Here is a 20385-nt window from a genome sequence, read left to right as displayed (position 1 = left end):
CAGTTATACAAATAAAGTTATTACAAAATTTCCACACTGTAGAGTTTGTAACACGTCAAACCAAAATTAGATAATCAGTCTATTGCATACAAAGTTTTACACAAAATATAAGAAATTAACAGTTATCTGAATTCTCGTGGAAGAATCTATTGAATCTCTCATTCCACCGATGAAAGGGATACCAAACAAAAACATACAACACAGCTATTTGAATTTCCAAAACTCACATTTCAACCTCGACCCAGGGCTCTTTGTCTCTTTTATAACGGGATGGCAGAAAGATAAAAAAATGCATATGGATCGAGGTTGCTCACAAACTACATTATTCTATGTGTATAACCGCTGAATCAAAACGTCCAAAATATACACATGTGCAACAAAAAAATAAGTAAATATATAAAATTGTAAAATAAAAATGGAAAATATCCAGCAAAATCAAAGGTGTCTAACAACAGATTATAAAAAACGAAAAACGCTAAAACTATATACTTGCTTTGCCATTCCAGAACTCAAAATATAAGAAATTAATAGTTAAAACACAAAAAAGAGAAGTATAAAAACTTGAATCATTTGGCATATTGTATATCTACCGAAAAATTCAAAGAACAGACCCAAACTTATAATCTAGAAAATCACGCATAAAATCAAAGAAAATAACAATGCAGCGTTTTCGAATTTAAGAATCGAATATATTTCAAACGATTGTAACGTAACAAATGTAAACATTGATTTAAGTTTAGGTTTTAGGTTTAGGTTTATTACAACGAAATCAACACTGAATCACACAGTCTGCAGTGTTAAAAACAGTAACAACGGAAAAAATACATTTACAGTTTATGTAAATTCTTCTCTAAGATATGCATCGTGTATTTTATAAGAATTATTCCGTTTCAGCCTTAATGTTTTTAACTTTTTGACAAATACTATCCTCATTATTCTGAATATATTCTTAGCATGTCCATGTCCTGAAAATATAATGCCCTAATAAAATAAAGCATGCTATAGCCATTGGAATATTGTTTTTATATTTATAACAAACAATCGAGGTAGGACATATTCTTAAGATATTCTTAACTGACCCTGGGTATATTCTTACAAAAAAGAATATGTTCAGGCGCAAGACATATTTTACTTCATATTTAAGGGAAAGTTTAGCTTTGAAAATATTAGCGGCTTAAATATCGTTATTCAACTAAATTCATTTCTCTACCAGATAATCTAAACAACACACCTGGTTTCTTTCGCTTTCTCAGTAGGCTGCTAGCTGGCGTTCTCTGGATAAAAGTCCAATACGTTTTTTACTTCGATTACTAAGCTTCGCTTCATCCCAAAAGAAAACAAATTGAAAATGTATAGCCACCTACAATTTTCTGATACATTTCCAATCAGTTCTCTTTTTGACGGTATATCATCGTACGTTTTTCTTCTTTATAACAAATATTTCTGACCACATGACCACAACATAAACTTTTTTTATTCTCGCTCGACAACAACAAATTGAAAATATAGAAGAAACAAATAACCTTTAACCTAACCTCATGATGAGTAAACATTGTTTGAAATAACTTTTTTCAGGATTACTTTGAAAAAGAGACAACCTTCTTCGCTTCGGTTTTCTTTCTTCAGTTGATAAACTTTGTCTCCGTGAGATACGGCGCGCACATGGTAAGCCGGGGGTAAAATTAAATTATTCTATCTATAACGACTAACGGGGCTTTTAAAACAAAGAAACAAATAAAAACATTTGAGAATAAAATAAAAATTAGCCTTAATAAAATAAAGAAAAAGAGTTTTATTTTTTAAGGTAATAAGAAAAGAGAATTAAACATTTAAAGAGTAACACCCTGATTTGCGTTTCTTTTTACTTGGTAAATTTTAGCGTAACGCCGCGTCATAAAAAAGTGAACCGTACATTGCGTGTCGTGGACTCACATGGTTACTCACACAAGCGTATTATTATATAGACTAGTCGAAAAAGCCCGTGGAAAAATCCACTGAGACTGGATAAAAATGAAAAAGAAGCGTTATTTGAATTTTAATGACGCCAGCAACCCATCCAGAAAAAAAATAATTCAGAAGGTTGTTTTCACGTTACCTCCATAGTGTAGAGGTTAAATCGCTGATCAAGAAAATGTATATGATCATGTGCTTTTGATGAGCGGCTAATGAGATATAAGGGTTTAAAAATTTTGTTGACGTTAGCAATGGCCCGTCAGAACATAAAAATTTTTTTTTTGAAATTCGTATACATGTTGCCTTCATCGCATAGATCTTGAAACGCTGATCAAGAAAATGTATAGGAATATACTTTTGATAAATGGTTGCAGAGATTAGGGTTAAAAGGTTTTTTTGATGACGTCATCAACCCGTCCATTCCGAAACAGATTCGAGACCCAGGTTTGGGAAACTTACCCAGATTGGTATCAAGTGGTCCCTATGTACCCACACGGTGAAAAATCATTGACGTCACTACCTCGTTTCCAAGTTGTTTGGCCTCAAAGTTTTAGGTGCACTATATGGTTTCATTAATTTAGTATAAGATATTGACTTTAAAGTAGTGTTATTGACGTCGCGCCGTAACGTCAGAAATTTTAACATTTGAGACATAACTTTTTCGGCTACATTAAAGGAAAATAAGCATATCCACTTTGCCTGTTACAAACAGACACAGTCTAGCTAGAGTAGTACACCCTTATAACCAGGTTTTTGGTTTTCGACGGTCAAACCCCTATTAAAAAATGCTGCTTTTTAGACCCCGTAAAATCTATGACGTCACAGATTTTATCATGCCTCAAGTGAGTAAACACGTGACATCACGGCACTCGACAAAACTGCTGAAAAACGCGCATGCGCAAATCTATTTGAATAGAAAGGGAAATTCCCTACTCAAATTTTGTCCACTTCAAAAAAAACTCTGAAAGTCAAAAATCTGTATATAATAAAGAGAAATGAATTACTTCAGAAATGCAATCAGTAAATTATATAGTGCTGTCTCAGCGCCAGTAGCAGCAACACGTGATGCTCTTGCAGAGAGACTGCAGAGTGTGCGAGACACTGTTACTTTTTATTATAACAGGGCGAGGGAGCAAATTGCTGGAAGGACGACGCTGCACGATGAAATCGAGATTGTTAAGCTGTGCAAAGAATCTGGTACGACAGATAATACAGCTAAAAATGACTTTGAGAAAGACATTTTTAAGCTAATGAATAATAGCTTCTTTGGCAAGACCATGGAAAACGTTCGCAAGCACCGTGACATCAAACTGGTGACAACGGAATTTAATTTACCTCTACGAAATGCAGCTAAAAATGGTCACATAGAGATGGTTAAGATTTTTAAAGAGTGGGGTGCGACAGAATTTGATTGGCCGATGGCACTTGCAGCTAAATATGGTCACATAGAGATTGTTAAAATGTGCAAAGAGTGGGGTGCGACAGACTTTAAATGGGCCATGAAACGTGCAGCTGAAAATGGTCACATCGAGATTGTTAAACTGTGCAAAGAGTGGGGTGCGACATACTTTAATGGGGCCATGAGACTTGCAGCTGAAAATGGTCACATCAAGATTGTTAAACTGTGCAAAGAGTGGGGTGCGACATACTTTAATGAGGCCATGAGACTTGCAGCTGTCAATGGTCACATTGAGATTGTTAAACTGTGCAAAGAGTGGGGTGTGACAGACCTTAATTGGGCCATTCTTAATGCAGCTGAAAATGGTCACATCGAGATTGTTAAACTGTGCAAAGAGTGGGGTGCGACAGACTTTAATTGGGCCATGGCACTTGCAGCTGAATATGGTCACATCGAGATTGTTAAACTGTGTAAAGAATGGGGTGCGACAGAGTTTAATTGGGCCATGAGATTTGCAGCTGAATATGGTCACATCGAGATTGTTAAACTGTTCAAAGAGTGGGGTGTGACGAACTTTGATGGGGTCATGAAATTTGCAGCTCTCAATGGTAACATAGAGATTGTTAAACTGTGCAAAGAATGGGGTGTGACGAACTTTGATGGGGTCATGAAAATTGCAGCTGAAAATGGTCACATCGAGATTGTTGTATTGCTGCGTGGTTTTGATGTCATTCATGATGAATTGCTGCGACATAATCACAAGCGTAATTTTTATGCAAAACTATGGAATGAGATAATGCCAGTGGCGTGTCATCCGGATCGATATTGGAATTGGTGTGTAGATGAGGAAGAAAAGCGCGAGATATCTAAATTATGGAAGTAATGTCCAGTATTTTGATCCTGGTTGAGGTTTAAAAAATCTATAATAAAGAGATGCCTTTCCTATCTGCAGAACAATTTGATGCCTTGAAATCAAAACACGAGAGCATTATGAAGTGGCGTGATGTTCCCACTGGAATCATATTCAAAATTGAGTATGTTGAAGAGATCAAGACCAAAAAGGTGATGCAACTGTCATCACATTGATCGATTGTGATGGTGAACGATTTCGAGCATGGGCAACGAGTGTACTGAGAGAAGCTTTGATAGGTCGAACGGGTCAGATGTTCATCAAATCACTGGGAAAGAAACAATCTACGAAGAATCCTGGTCAATTTTACTATGATTACGACCTTGTGGAAGTGGAAGACTAAAAAGACAAAAAAGTAATCTTTTGTGACTGGAGACAGTCACAAAAACAACGAAAGCCTGGTTGTGCTCAGCTACATAAACAAATGGACAAACTGCGACAAGAAGCTAAAGCCTTAGGTCTCAAAGGGTACTCTACGTTGAAGCGAATAGACCTTGTTGAAGCCATATGCAAAGTCAAGTATAAGGATGCGTCGACACAAACGGACGGACCGTACTGCGAGCCTTGTGCTAAAATTGTATGGGAGAAAAATCTAGCTCAATATTTGAGGGATCTCGCTAAAAAACAGCGACGTGTCGTACATGATGGCGACTTGCTCATAGATCAAGATACGGGAGAAGTAATCGTCTAGTATGTTGACCAACATATTAGACTTTGTAAGCAGGTGGAGACTCTAAGTAGCGCTGACATACTGCGCAGATTGCAGTTTTTTAAAAATTTCATCTTTAGCTTCTTGCCTGCCTTGTGCTAGCAACTCTGCGCGTTCATTATCGTTGATGGATTTCACAGCTTTTTTTCGTTCGTTGTCGGATCTGCTCCTTGAGTACCATGTAGCGCTGTTTTTCCTGCATGATCCATGTAAACTCATCGTCTGAAATTATACCATCTTGGATCGCTCTGGAAATCTTATCGTATACAGTGTCTAGTTTTGATTCAGCTAGGAGTTTGATGGATTCGTGCTTGTGCACCTTATACTGTATCCTTTTGGAAGAATTCTTCAAACCTACTTGGCCTATGCCAACTGCAAGAGCCGCGGCTTCAAGACCAATTGCTATAGGGGTATTGCTATAGAGGTAAATTAAATTTGATTTCTTCCCATCCAGTAGGCATTCATCCTCATCCAGCTGGGGGCAAACGAGTCTTAATCTTTGGTATACGTCAGTTTTGTAGTAGCTGTCATAGTCGCCTTTGGTAAAATACTTTTTTGCAGGGTCGTAGGGTAGCCCCATAAGCTCCTGCAGTTTTCGATGAATTACCACAGTATACCCGTCACTAACCCTAAGCCTACAGAGTCCATTTTTCAGGACAAACAGCTTAATCTTGTCCTGTGCTCGACTGTTGACGATGGCCGCGATATCCTCAATCTTGTACAGGCCGTTCATTATTTCAATTCGGGTAACAGTCTGATCAGGTCCTACTTTGCGTATTGTAAAATCGTTGTTACTATAAAGGTTCAGCCATACGGGCCTGATACTTATTGATTTCAGGGCAATTCTCGTGTCCTTCCCTAGGTAATCGTCAAAAATCGTAGGCTTCTCTATATCCGTGACATACAGCTGTCTCATGTTTCTTTAAAGAAACATGAACATTTATAGCTATAACCACAAGGCAAAATACAAGTCCAATAGAGGCGAATGGCCTCTCGATGTAATTAATCTAGAACATCAAGACCTCTACGTTTCTACAGAATCGCACATTCCCGTGACCTTCTCGATGTTCACGAAATACCCAATAAAAGTCCCCACTAACCTGTTGAACGACCCCGTAAGTGTAAATTGAACCGGTCAAGCCCTTGGCTACTGGAATATACAAGTTAATTTCGCTTGTCATTGCGCTAGCACCGCCCTGGGTATATCCACCAAACACTTGAATGGCTCCGTGCCTCTCATCAACAGTATCTTTAAATTCCACGTCTATTACCACATGCGGCGTATCCTAGCAAGAATGAAGGTACTCATGCCATACGATGACGGCTTTTCTCAATACGAGAACCCCTACTCTACATCTGGATATGCCCATATTTGTCGTGAATATGGTGCCGACCCCAATGCCCAATACAAGTTTAAGGCTCTCATGTCCTCGCTCACAAATGGTAGATGGTGGCCGCAAGTAGATGGTGATTGGGCCAAGTTTATAATGCCTACGAGCCAAGGCCTGACATCGGAAGGTCTGTCAAAGCTTAGCGAGAGTATTCGTGTTTACGTGATTATACTACTAGGGTCCCAAGCTGATGCCAAGGCATCCCTTATAGGTTCGGATGCTGACAATTTTACAGCGAGACAGATACTACTACAGAAATTCGAAGCCATGGTACAACGTGAGGAGAACGTAGGCCACGATATCACCGAGTTTCAAAAGGTGCTTCAATATGCCAGGACCCCAGTGAATTTTGCCGTGATGCACCACGTGTACATGCTACCATCCGATATGAACCTGCGTATTGGTAAAATTGTGGGGTATAACAACAACATCTTGATCGCGCCGGCGAGTGCGATGATTGGCATAAGGCTAGACCTAAACAACAAGCCCACACAGCCTCGGGGTTTAAAACGAGGTGCTACGTGGCAAGTATTATCGATCCTAATGTACATTTGGTTGAAGAAATATTAATGCTCCGCGGGAGCACTAATATTTACGATAGTTTGCCTCTCTTCCCAACGTAGGCCACAACAAAAGCGACGACAGCAGCGATCGCCATGTAGAGGTGTTTGGCTACTGAAAAAGAACGAGACAACCGTACCAATAATCCCTGGTAGCGCCGCACCTGCCTTACCTGCCAAGTATTTCAAAAATTTTCCAAACCTTTCCAGCTGTTTTTGTATGAAAACCTTTCCTGCGGCACTTCCTCCTGCGCCTGTTGCGGAACCTCCACCTGTAACTGCGAGTACGATGGTGGAAATCAGTAGACCAACAGCCGAGACGATGCTCGCTATAGTAATCCCTTGCTCCTTGAACAAGATTCTAAGCTTTTCAGTCAGAGATTTATCGTCTTCTGTGATTTTCATCAGCGTCTCTTTAATAGCTTTCAGTTGGCTCTGAGTGTCAGATGTTAGTAAACCGTGTGCTTCTCGTACTGCTTCCTTTTGATCCTGGAGCCGTTCTAGCTCTTCCCTAGCCTTTCCAAGGTCTTCGTTCCATATAGCTAGCTGCTCCTCGGATGCCTCAGGTGTAGCCTTCTTTGTCTCAAGCCTTTTCACCTTGGCTTCTGCTTTAGCGATCTCGCTGTCGTAGAAGATCATCTTGCTTTTCAAGTGCTTCAGGTTACCCTTTAGCGTTTGAAGCTCGAGGTTGAGCCCTCTTCTTTCACGCTCTGTGAAGCTGGCGCCAAAAGGAGTCTCTTGCTCCTGCGGAGCCGGAAGGCGATCTATCAGGCTCTCCGTTTCATCAAGGACGTTCTCGAGCAGCGGCATCATTTCAATATCATCGGCCTTCTCTTGCTGAGCCGCTAGGCGATCAACGTGAACAATCTCGTTAAGGAGTTTCTGAGCCATTGCTTTACTGCCTTTGTTTGGTGTAGTATAGTCGGTAAACCCCAATTCTCGCAAGCGATTTGTACCTAACCTCCTCTTTATCTCGGCAACGCTCCTCAATTCACCATTCCTTTTAGTGATCTCTATACCATCTAAAAGAAGCTGGTTTCCTTGTGCCTCAAACTCGTTATAAAATCTCGCGATTGGCTGCCCCAGCTCCTCACCAAGGTGTTCGTAAAGATCGTCGACCTTTGATTTTAGTAGCTCTTCCCTCTGTCTTGTCGTGGTGTCTCGTGCTGAGCCGGATTGACCCTGATGCTCTTGCAGAGCCGCCAGGCGATCTGGCGTTAAATTGGCATCAGGCCTACTGAAATCCTCGTCTGAAATTTTTTACTCTGGCGTAAAGTCGTCTCCTTCGTATATTGGATTAATCGGCATTTATTTGAAACGAAAATCAGCTAATAATAAAGCATGAGTAACATATTCGGAACTAAGCTCGATCCCTACGCGGAGATTAAAACAATGATGGCTATAAAGGGTAAGAAGCAGCGTGTAAAAGTAAGTCATGTGCCTAGTACGATTAATCAGAACGAGGACTTGTATGTTGACATCCCCAACATGGGGCAGAACGATGTAATTTTTCCAGGCAGTATCAAACTACTTTTCGATCTGGAACTTACGGGAACAAACACGAAGCGCACTATCGTCAGCAATATCGGCAAAGCCCTGGTGCAAAATCTTCGTATCACTTTGAATGGCAACGAGGTGCAAAATATTAGCGACTACAGCACCCTGGCGGTCTACCGGGATCTTTGGCTACCAAAAGTTGATCGGGAAAACAACTTGATCCTAGAGGGGATCAATCCGAACGACGGTACAATACGCGCCCTACAGGTAAAAGCGACTGATCATGTAGGCACAGATGAGGAAAGAGCGATCGTCGCAGCTTATGGCAGCACGTTTTGTATTCCTCTAGGAAAAATGTTTGAATTGACACGAGACTTGCCGTTCTACCAGCCAGGGCTACACGATAGGCTGCAATTCGTTATACATTTTGCATCATATGGTGACGTTATAAAGGATGCCGGTACCCCAGCTGTTGGAAGCACGGCAGCTAAACCCGCAGACAGTGCGTATAAGATCACTAATATCGCACTAGAGTTTGACAAGGTTAATAACGAGGGTCTCGCGAGCGCTATGATATCACGGTATAGTCGTCTTGCGCTACCCTATGAAAGGGTTCTCCGTAGCAAGGTTGTCACGATAAAAAAGGCTGATACCAGCTACAATTTGCAAATTGATACTCCATCAAAAAGTTTAAAAGGCGTCTTATTATTGTTCGTAGATCCGGGGAAAGTGAAGGCTTACTCGGGTGCTAACGAGGTCTTCTACAACCCAAAGATCGAAAAAATCTCGATCACTGTCGAGGGTGAGCCTAATGAGCTCTACACGCACGCGATGCTCCCGAAAGATCACCTCGAGCAGATCGTAAACTTATTCGGTAGCCACGATTCAAAGGTGACAATTGGGCAGTTCATGACTGAGCGTTATGCCCTGTTTGTTGATTTCCGAGCATCACCTGATCATAGTCTCCATGGTTCCGGAAGACCGTTACAGCAATTGTCAGACGGTGTAACCTTGCATATGACAAAGAAAGCAGACGGAACAACGGGGGATATTAAATGCTACGTTTTCCTACTTCAAGATGCTCAGCTGAATATCTTAGATGGGCGTTTTCACAGTGTCGAATATTAAAATAAAGATGGCAAGCATATTAGTACTCACGGGTGGGGCTATAATCAATGCCCTCGCGTTTAGCGGATCGAATTACTTAATCAGTAAGCTGTCAGGCCATGGCGAGGCCGAGCGTAAAAGGCGTGATAAAGCAATTGAACAACTTCAAGCTGCTCAAGCACAGTGGGTAAGAAGAGATCGGCAGGTAAAAGATTGGTATAACCATCAACGAGAGCTGAAAAGGCAAGCTGGAGAGAGCTTGAAGGAGCTCGATGAAGGTATGAGAGACTATTACATCGCAACGATCGAAAAAGCTCCAAAAGTATCCGACTTTTACACGCCCAGCAAGCAGCAACAAGACGGCGAACTGACGTTCATAGTTGGATCCTTAGCCCTCCTTGGTTTTGCAGCGTACAAATGGGCGTAAAATGTTTTCGACATGTAATAAACATGTCGAAACATATCATTACTCCAGAAGAAGCGAAAAAATTAAGCAGTATTTACTATACCCCTGAAAATCTCTGGACTGGTCGGAAGGCCGTTAAATTGCTCGCTGAGCACAGTGGACTATCTAAAAAGAAAGTCGTACACTGGCTATCTCGTCAGTTGCTCTGGCTTAGACATATTTGAGGACCTAAAAGGATTGATTACCCACATTTTACAATCACAAGGCCTATTGAAATGCACCAATTTGACTTACTCTACATGCATCATGATCGCCTGTATGGCTCGAAATACAAATATAACCTCACAGGGATCGATGTAGCCTCGCGCTACAAGGTAGCTAGACCATTGAGAACGAAGAAAGCCAGCAAAGTCGCCGATATGATCAAGGACATTTACGCGAAGCCCGGAGGCAAAGCAGGACCTTTACGCTATCCGAAGATCTTCCAGTGCGACAACGGTAGTGAGTTCAAGTCAGATGTGACAAAACTGCTAGAGGGCAAGGGCGTCGAGATTAAGCGCGCAACCACCAAATATCATCATACGTTCACAGCCTTTGTCGAGTCCTATAACAAGGTGCTTGCGGAGAGACTGTTCAAGTCCCAGGATGCGCAAGAGTTGGTCACTGATGAGACTAGTACCACATGGGTGAAACATCTGTACACCATCGTGAAAAGCATGAACAATACCAAGACTGCCATGATCGGTATGAAACCTTCAAAAGCGATCAAGATGGATGAGGTATCGCTTGCGAAAGGCGAAGAATATCCCGATCGCCTGGAGCAGGACCGAAAGGAAACAAAGCCGTTACCTGAGGACGGTCTTTACTTGTACCTGCTACAACCCGGTGAAGAGCATGGAGATCAGAGAAGACGTGCAACGGACGCTTTTTGGAGCAAAAAGACGTATAGACTCGATCGTATTGTGACTGGTACACGTCTCCTGTACTATTTAAAAGAGGGGCCTGATCGAAGCTTTGTCTCTGAAGAACTCATGCTAATACCAGAGGATGTTGAAGTACCTCCGGAGTATGTAAAGGAATGGTAAATTGCACGAGCCATTAGTCCTCCACTGCGGGGGACTTGCTCAGTTGCCACTTGTGGGTGTAATTTTTTGTGGCAGTTAACGTGAACCACTGGTTCACGTTAATACCTACCCGAGCCCTTTAATCATCGTCGGAGTCATCGCTGGAGTCAATCGGATGAAGGCGGGTATAATCATCAGGATGTAGGGTATAGAATGGATAGCCATAGACGATTCCCTTGATAACATTTGGCTCGCTATCAAGATCTTTGATATCAACTAGGCGCCTATCCTCGATTTTAATGTTGAGTATGTCGCCAATTTTCTTTAGGTCTGCTAGATCCGAGAGCCTTAAGTCCTTATCCCTGATAATCTCGTAGCAGAGCATGCCCCACTTGTTCACCTCAGTGGAAACAATATGCAAATCCCGATCCTCAATATCAACCTGGAGATCCTCATCTATATATTCCGTCGGGATTGTCGCCCATGGTTTTTCGCCCGAGGCTACTCTGTCTAACAGCTCGTCATCATCCGGATATACAAACCCCTCGTAGTATGGTCCATTTCTAAATCTAAAATTCTCCAAACACTGTGAACAATAACCGGTAGTGGAACCTGCATTGATACAGCATCGCAGAACCGGTACCGTCACATCGTAAGACTTTGTAAATTGCTGACTCTGTACGTACTTTTGCATTTTTCTTTGACATTTATCTTTTAACATACAGCCGAAGTGGTCAAGCAGCGTCTATCAGGTTTTTTGTGGTTTTTGTAATCTATCGCCTGGCGGCTCCGCAGGAGCATCAAGGTTACAAAAAAGTTGAGTCTCGCTAGTCTTCGAGCGCAGGCACTCCCAGGTCATACAAATCGTCGCGAGTAAGATCGATGAGTCGAAAGTGGCATTGATACAGTTCTACGTGTCCTTCCTCTTCGAATCGATTGAACGCGTGCATCCCGTTGGGATTATCGATGACCACAATCTCTTCACAGTTTGGATAGTTGTCCCTAAGCCATCTCCTTTTGGTGGAGATTTTCCGTCTTTGAACACGTGCACAGTAGTAGGGAAGACGATGGCACTGATCATCGTCTGGTGCAGTATGCTTGCGGTAAATCATGATCGCGTTGTCTTTTCGAGGATCTTGCGCACGTGGAACATGTCGCTGTCGTAGCCCCGTGATTTCTTGCGCTTGTACCATAAGTTGTCTATCTTTTTCTTCAAGATCATCCTCTAGCACCATAAGTTGTCTATCCCTGTCTTCGAGGTCATCTTCAAGCAACGCCAGGGCTTGACGCTGCTCTTCGAAGGTCTTGAGCTGTAGTTGCTCACGGATTTTTGGGAACATTGTGTTGCAGCAATATTTCCTGAACCTTCTCGCTTTGGGCTGCTGGCTTCCAAACACCAGCTCATACATACCCTCCTCATTGATGTAAAGGTCGTATTTTTGAGAGTCGGATGGCCATTTCACAGGTTCACCCGTACCGGGTGAACCGCTTAGTTGCCACTTGTGAGTGTAATTTTCCTGACTACAGTGGTTGCGAATGGTATTAGATGTGTCTTTTTTGTACTCCAGTGCGCCTTCTACTACTTCTTTAGCACGAGTCCAAGGGCGACCGTTGATGGTTACGGTATGTAACTTGGTATTGTTAAATTCAACTGCTACAAGACAAGACATCTTTCTTATACACGCCAAGGCTCAACCACAGTTTTTTTTGTGATTCGAAAAAAGTCACATAATTACGAGGTCCAATAACCAACACCAAGCTGAGGAAGCCATGGATATTTTTTGCATAACTCTTCAATATCCCAAATAGTGTTTACCAGTTTGCTGTCATCGTCATCATGCACTGCATCTATCAGTCTGTCGTGGGCTCTCAAAAGAGCTTGATACACAGCTTTTATTACGCTCTCATTATCCATCTTTTCTTATATGTAAAACTGTATCTTGCTGGGGGTGGAAAGATCTGTCCACCCTCTGGAACTCAACAACAGCGTCACCTTTTCCGTATTTTGTACCTGCTCCTGCGAAGCCCGTCTAGGCGATATCGTGGGGATTGCCGTTGTTATTTCTGAGCTGCTTGCGGGCTGGAAGGGATCTGAAAAGACGATTTATCTTGGTCTCCATATTTTTCATCTTGTAGTTTTGGGACAGAACTCGTCACGAGGACCAATAACGAAAAAAACAGAGGAAGCCATGGATATTTTTCGCATAACTCTTCAATATCCCGAGTCGTGTTGGCTCTCAAAATAGCTTGATACACAGCTTTAATTACGCTCTCATTATCCATCTTTTCTTATATGTCAAGAGTCTAACCAACAATCTTGTAACTTCTAGGATGCTCCAGTCTTATGTACAAGCAAGCATGCTTGGACTTCTTGAGCTGTGCCTTAATAATGGAAATTTCTTCCCTACTTGAAATTACATCATTCTCTTCATGAATGAGCTCAAACTCCTTCCGATTCTTCGGATACCAGACAAAAAGCTGTTTGATTTGATCCCTTATTGTTATTGGGATCTTTTTATATCTTTGTGTTAGTAGCTAGAAGCTATGTGTTCTGTGTCTACCCGAAACAGCTAGTTCTAGCAACGCACCACGAGTTTTGTCGAGACTCTCGTCGGCTATCATATCGTCAACGATGAACAGCGTCTCTTCTTTCGCCAGCTTCGACGACAGTTCTTTGATCCACTCGAACAGCTGCTCCTTGGGGTCTATCAGAGCCACGTAGTCATCCCTCCATAGCGAGGATCTCTCGAGATAGGTCTTGTTCCAGCGGATTGTAGGGCAGAGAATGACAATATTGTCAAAATGCTGCCTATACTCGTTCTCAAGCAAATCCAGGACACGCTGCGTCTTGCCACAACTTGTCGGTCCAGTAAAGATTGCCGTATGCGGGTCTTTGACAATGTCCATTTTATTCTATATCGCTTTGTGTCTGCCTAGCGGCAGACACAAACCTTAAAAAACTATTTCGGAGGCATCATGGAACGCTTATACCACCCTTGTTTTATCGCGTAATCGTCGAATAATATCGCTCCTGTCATATAGCCAGCGAGCTTCAAGCCGTCCTCCATGTCCATCTTTGCCCCCGGTCTAAAAACTCCCAGAGCCTTTTTCGCGCCTAGCGCCAAGACAATAGTATAGGATACTAGTCTGACAGATTCCCGCAAGGAATCGACTATTTCTTTCTGATACTCTTTGCTGCTCATTTATTATAGGTTTATCGCATCTTAAAAATGTCAATATGACGCTCGGGCTCTTGCTTTCGCGTGGGTTGAGACGGCGCTGGCGCTGACACGGGCGCACGTACTCCTGTGGAGACACCAGGCTTCTTACGTATGTAATAGACTGCCACGCAAACGGCAAGTACGGCAGCTAGACCTCCAGCGCCATAGAGATATGCACTGTCTGGGAACCTGTGAGGACTTGCGATAGGTTCCTGACCCTCTTGCGAAGTACTTTTGCCCAAGTTCTTCTGTAAGTCAACCTTGTTCTTGCGATTCCATTCAGCAAGTTTTTTTCCAGCAGCAAAACGACCCTCATTCTTCTTGGTTATGACTTGGTTAGATTCACTCATTTATTTGTAAGGTGAGACCTTGGAAAAAGATGAAGACAAAAAGCCTTTATCTGAGGTTCTTCGATTGGGGGTAGAGGTGACTGTCGATTCAACAGGGACCTAGGAAAAGCCGTCTACTGTTTTAAACGACCAAAGGCACGCTTGGGTTTAAAATTTTGTAAAGAGCTTTACAAAATTTCCTTGTAGTGACGAATCAGTGAATTTTCGACTTTTCTAGTAGAGCCAAGTTTTGCTCAAAATTATCCCATACCTTCACCAAAGACCCACAGACCATCGTGTAAAATAACGATGGTCTCTCTTCAAACCTTATAACAGCCTGAAGGTAATGGCGCCTGCCGCGTTTGTGGAACGAGCTAAGCAAAACTGGAAAGAGACTCATTCCACTCTCCACAAGTACGTGTGAGATAACGAGCCTACACAACCTCCCGTTCCCGTCTTCGAATGGGTGTATATTAATCAAGTCCATAAACAACCTCACCGCGTTCCATATTGGATTGTCAGTCTCTGTAGAGTAGTATTGATCCAGGGCGTCTATCACTAACCTTGGGATTGCAGAAACAGGGGCAAATTCGTGAAAACCAGCGAATGCCTTAGTCGTCCTGTATTTCCCTGTCAGCACGGGTTTGCCGCCCTTGTGTTTTTCCCCGCGCATCATGATTTCATGGATATGTTGGATTTTGTCAGGCGTGAGACGTCCGCAACCCTGCATCCATTTTAGCGCGCGCATAAAGTTTATCATCTGCCTTTTGAAACTTTTCGTCTTTTCGTCAAGGTGTGCGTCTTCAGGATCCTGCATCAGCTTCCAGCCATCAGATGCTGAAAAGTTGGAGTCTACCTCCCCTTCGAATGTGTAGGCTCCGTACGCGAACAGGGCTTCCCACCCTTTTAGAAATTCCTCTACGTATGCGTGGTTTTTTCGCTTTCGCGAGAGTTCGGCTAGCTTTGCAGTTTTATTTAGAATATTTCGGTACTCGTCTTTGTCTACCATGCTGCATTTTCAATTTTTCCATTTTGTTAAATATCTGACTGGTCCCCATTTTCTTCTTGCTGTTCGTCATCTCGCTCTTTATCTGTCTTAGACTTCACGGAGAGCTGAGTGTGATTATTAGTATGAGCAGCAACCAAGAGTGGCGCTAGAAATTTTCCAAAGGCAGAGTACACAAGGATCCCCAAATCTGCCATGGAGTCCTTGATAATAGGATCTTCCTCGATGTCTTTTTTCAGACCCTCCGCACCATCGAGTTGAACAACATTACCTACAGCCTTCGCGTACATGCTAATCGCGTGGAAAGATAGTGCCTTGGCGGTCTTTTCTCCCTTCTCGTGAATTTCACGTTGAACGAATTCCGCATACGCTTTTTTGATCGCCTCATCTGATGCCTTGTCAGCAAAGCTTTCAGTACATTTCTTCGGCAAGAGATGCTGTTTGCCTTTGTGTATAGCTTCTTTCAAAGCTTGACGTTTGTCGATAGGTCTTTCACGATGTTCAAAAGCTTCTGCTGGTGTGTCTACAACATCAAATATAGCTGTAATCTCGCTCATCTTTATTAGAAGTCTTCTATAACGCAAAAAGCAGAGCACGATCAAGACGTACGGAAGAATTATTGCTATAGTGAGGCCTATGTCGTTCATCATTTTTATTTTTCAAAACAAAACCCTCGCAAGGGAACCCTTTTTTTGTTGCTTTTGTGAAGTGGTACTTCACAAAACTCTAAACGGGGAAACCTCACTATTCACAACATAAGAGGGGAGGTATGTACGCCGTCAGCGTGCACCTTTCGCTTATCATAAAACGCCGAGAGGCCCAGCTTGTTTTGTTCGTACGTAACCATCCCCTGGTTGCGCACCCGGAAACCTACGTTTTTCGCAGTGTCAATATAGCCATTCAACGCGTTCTTATACCTCTCCCATGTCATAGCGTTATGCTTCTTCGACATCCCCTTACATGAGAACTTTGTGCCCTCTTTCCCTTTGACGAAATAGCACTTGGTTGTGTCAGCGATCATTCTAAAACCGATAAATTCCGGTTTGAATATCCCTCCTGTTCGACTCGAGTACTTATCGGTGACGAGCCAGTTTTTCACGTCTTTGTCGTACTCGTCAAGCAGTTCAGGGCGAACGACATCACGTAACTCTTCTCCAGAGATGGCAAAATACGCGCTGTCCGTATCCATGTAAATATATTCAAAGTCTCGACGATCCACGTACTTGTCGATGAAGTCATAATAGAACTCAAGCATGCGCAATTTGGCCAGCTGGTACACTGCAATGCCGCACTGGTATGCTCTGTCGATATGCACCTTTTTCTTTCCTTCTTTGATCTCGTAAGCATCACCTATCTCTTCAAGATCTTCAAGGTATGGCGATCTCATCGCTGCATCCACCTTCTTTTCATCTCTCGTAAAGATGGTGTTCGCGTGCCTCGTTTGATCTTCGATCATTTTCCCGTAGAACGAGTTCCCTTTCAGCTTGGCTGTATCTCCAGCAATACGCTTGTCAGGGTCTTTATCGGCTTGTCGTCGTGCATCCGCAATTTCTTCCGGAAACCACGCAAACGGTTTACCTCGTTTGTACTTGATGAACTGGTGAAACGCTGTCACCTTCAGGCCATGGTCGAGGTACCACTCGAGCAAGGTTGTGAACAGCAAGATCTTTTTAGCTTTCATCAACCCTAGAAGCTTACGTGTACCTGGAACACGTTTGCGCCCTGTTGCTTTTAGGTACTCGTGCATGTGCTTGGGGATTTGATCGTCGGGTATCTCCTTGACAACAAATAGCGGAGCCATCTCGCTGAATTTGTCATGCAGCTCCAGAGGGACCTCGATGTCGACCTGCGCATAACCAAAGAGGGATCCATTTTGCATACCTTCTATCAACAGTCTGATGTTGTGCTCAGCCGTGGGTGGGTTGATCTTGATCAGCTTCTCCTTTCCACAAGGAAAGTAGTTCAACAACGTACTCGGGTACAGCATGTTCGCGTCGTACCCTAGAATGGTCTTGCACATTTTACTGTTTCGACCATAGATATGGGATCTGATACCCGTCACGTCTCTCTCGTGGTACCTACAGAACACGATGGCAGGCCCTCCCACCATGCCCGTCTGCAAGAGCTCGTAGGTCTCATTCTTCGTGCACTCAGTGCAAGCCTTTTGCACCTTTTTGCACGCCTCGCAACTCATTCCTTTGCATCCCCCTGCACATTTTCCCTTGCATGTCTTGTACTTTTTCCCCTTGCATGTCTTGCACTTTTTCCCCTTGCACGTCTCGCATTTCTCACCTTTCTTTCTCTTTCCACTACAAACCTCGCATGGCCTGCCGTTACACACCTCGCAAACGTTACCCTCACACTTTTTCCCCTTGCATGTCTTGCACTTTTTCCCCTTGCACGTCTCGCATTTCTCACCTTTCTTTCTCTTTCCACTACAAACCTCGCACGGTCTGCCGTTACACACCTCGCAAACGTTACCCTTACACTCTTTACACTGTTCTCTAGCTTTCTTGCACGCCTCGCAGCCCTCCCCTTCGCACGGTTTGTTTTCACACTTGTGTTTTCATGGTTCTCCTGGCGCGTATAGCTCTAGCTTTGGATTCAGTCGTAGAGACTTGTTCAAGACGTAGCGCATCGACACGCCTGGAATGCTTACCGCGTCTTTCAAAATGTCTATCTCGTCGTCGTAGTACTGCAGCCTCGTCTTGTCCACGGCTTCGATGAAAGGTTCCACGTCGGCTAAATTGTACTCACGCAACCAGTCCATCATGGTGACGCAGCCTCGCTTGTAAAACTCTGCACGGAATGTTTCGTACTCTTCAGTAGAGAGGGTGTTTTTCCCACTAAGACTTAGCTTGTCATAGCTCGTCAGCCACTCTTATGGGAACACCAGCTTTTCGAGCTTGCAATCCAGAGACTTGCACCATAGGTCGTAGCTCATGCCAGAAGCTATAAATTTTTGATATCGAGAAATTTGAACCTCGAGGTCGTAAAGAACATGTAGTTGTTGTCTTTCTTCCAAAACTCATGATCTCCTAGATCTAATCGCTGCATTTCGCATTTTTCGATAAAGGCTTCGATGTCAGCTAGGCTCGTAAGCGACCCTTCGCTTCCCTTGCTCTTGTGATACGGAGCCGTACCACCTCCTGCTTCGTAGATGGTGCAAGCAAAACTGTAGACTACCTTGACTCTCATGTCTATGTAGGGCGTAATTTTTCGCATGATGGCCTCCACCAGTGGGTGATTAAGGTTCTTGTTGAACCGCCATGTCTTGACACGATTTCCGTCTTCCAACATCTCTGTGTCATTTTCATCAAAAATATGCTGAATGTCTTCGACGCCTTCGGATCGGTTTTTCTCTTGTGGGAACATGTGCTTGATGTCTTCGACTCCTCTGTATTCGTCTTGTATGTCTCCAGCATCGTAAAAGTCCTCTCGCGCTTCTCTCTCGATTTCATCGTGCAGCGTCGTCCTTCCAGTAATTTGCTCCCTCGCCCTGTTATAATAAAAAGTAACAGTGTCTCGCACACTCTGCAGTCTCTCTGCAAGAGCATCACGTGTTGCTGCTACTGGCGCTGAGACAGCACTATATAATTTACTGATTGCATTTCTGAAGTAATTCATTTCTCTTTATTATATACAGATTTTTGACTTTCAGAGTTTTTTTTGAAGTGGACAAAATTTGAGTAGGGAATTTCCCTTTCTATTCAAATAGATTTGCGCATGCGCGTTTTTCAGCAGTTTTGTCGAGTGCCGTGATGTCACGTGTTTACTCACTTGAGGCATGATAAAATCTGTGACGTCATAGATTTTACGGGGTCTAAAAAGCAGCATTTTTTATTAGGGGTTTGACCGTCGAAAACCAAAAACCTGGTTATAAGGGTGTACTACTCTAGCTAGTCTCTGTATTATTATAAGAGATACTAGTCGATAAAACCCGTGGAAAAATCCACTAAGGCAGAAAAACAATGGAAAAGTAGATTGCTTTAGATTTTTTGCTGACGTCAGCAGTGCATGCACAAAAAGAAAATTGGTGATATTTAGTCATTCGTTGTCTGTAATATGTAGAGGTCTAAACGCTGATCAACATAATGTATTCTATCGTATGTTTTTGACAAACGCCTAAGGAGATATAAGGGCTTAAAAATATTGCATACGTCAGCAAAGTCCCTACCAAAAGTTCCAAAAAATTGTTTTCACTAATTCGTACACCCGTTGCATTCATCGTATAGATCTTAAAATGCTGATCAAGAAAATGTATAGAAACATGAACTTATGACAAACGGTTGCAGAGATATTGGGGTTTAAAGTTTTTGTGATGACGTCATCAACCCGTCCATTCCGAAACGAATTCGGGACCCAAGTTTGAGAAACTTACTCAAATTGGTCCCATGTGGTCCCTAGTTACCCACACGGTGAAAAATCATTGACGTCACCACCTCGTTTCCAAGTTATTTGGCCTCAAAGTTTTAAGTGCACTGTAACGGCTTCATTAATTTAATATAGGATATTGACGTTAAAGTAGTGTTCTTGACGTTGCGCCGTAACGTCAGAAAAATTAACATATTAGACATAAGTTTTTCGGCAACATCAAAGGAAAATGAAAACATCCACTTTGCCTGTTACAAACAGACACAGTCTCTGTATTATAAGAGACTAGTCGATAAGGCCCGTGGAAAAATCCACTCAGGCAGAAGGACAATGGAAAAGTAGGTTGTTTTAGATTTTTTGCTGACGTCAGCAGTGCAATTACAAAAATATTTGGCGAAATTTAGTTTATTCGTTGCCTGTACTATGCAGATGTTAAAATGCTGACCAAGAAAGTGTATA

The 20385-nt window shown here is 42.8% G+C and overlaps 1 protein-coding gene across 1 annotated transcript; it reads left to right on the top strand.

The window, feature by feature from the left end:
• Positions 1 to 10207: 10207 nt before the first annotated feature.
• LOC130636926 (uncharacterized) lies at positions 10208 to 11017 on the top strand. The gene has a single exon (XM_057446777.1). The coding sequence runs from the start codon at positions 10208 to 10210 to the stop codon at positions 11015 to 11017; it is 810 nt and encodes a 269-aa protein (XP_057302760.1).
• The last annotated feature ends 9368 nt before the right edge of the window (positions 11018 to 20385 follow it).

Source organism: Hydractinia symbiolongicarpus, chromosome 3 (assembly GCF_029227915.1).
Source record: "Hydractinia symbiolongicarpus strain clone_291-10 chromosome 3, HSymV2.1, whole genome shotgun sequence".
NCBI classification, from domain to species: domain Eukaryota; kingdom Metazoa; phylum Cnidaria; class Hydrozoa; order Anthoathecata; family Hydractiniidae; genus Hydractinia; species Hydractinia symbiolongicarpus.
The sequence above is the reverse complement of the archived record's forward strand: the minus strand, read 5'-3'. Positions and strand labels throughout refer to the sequence as shown.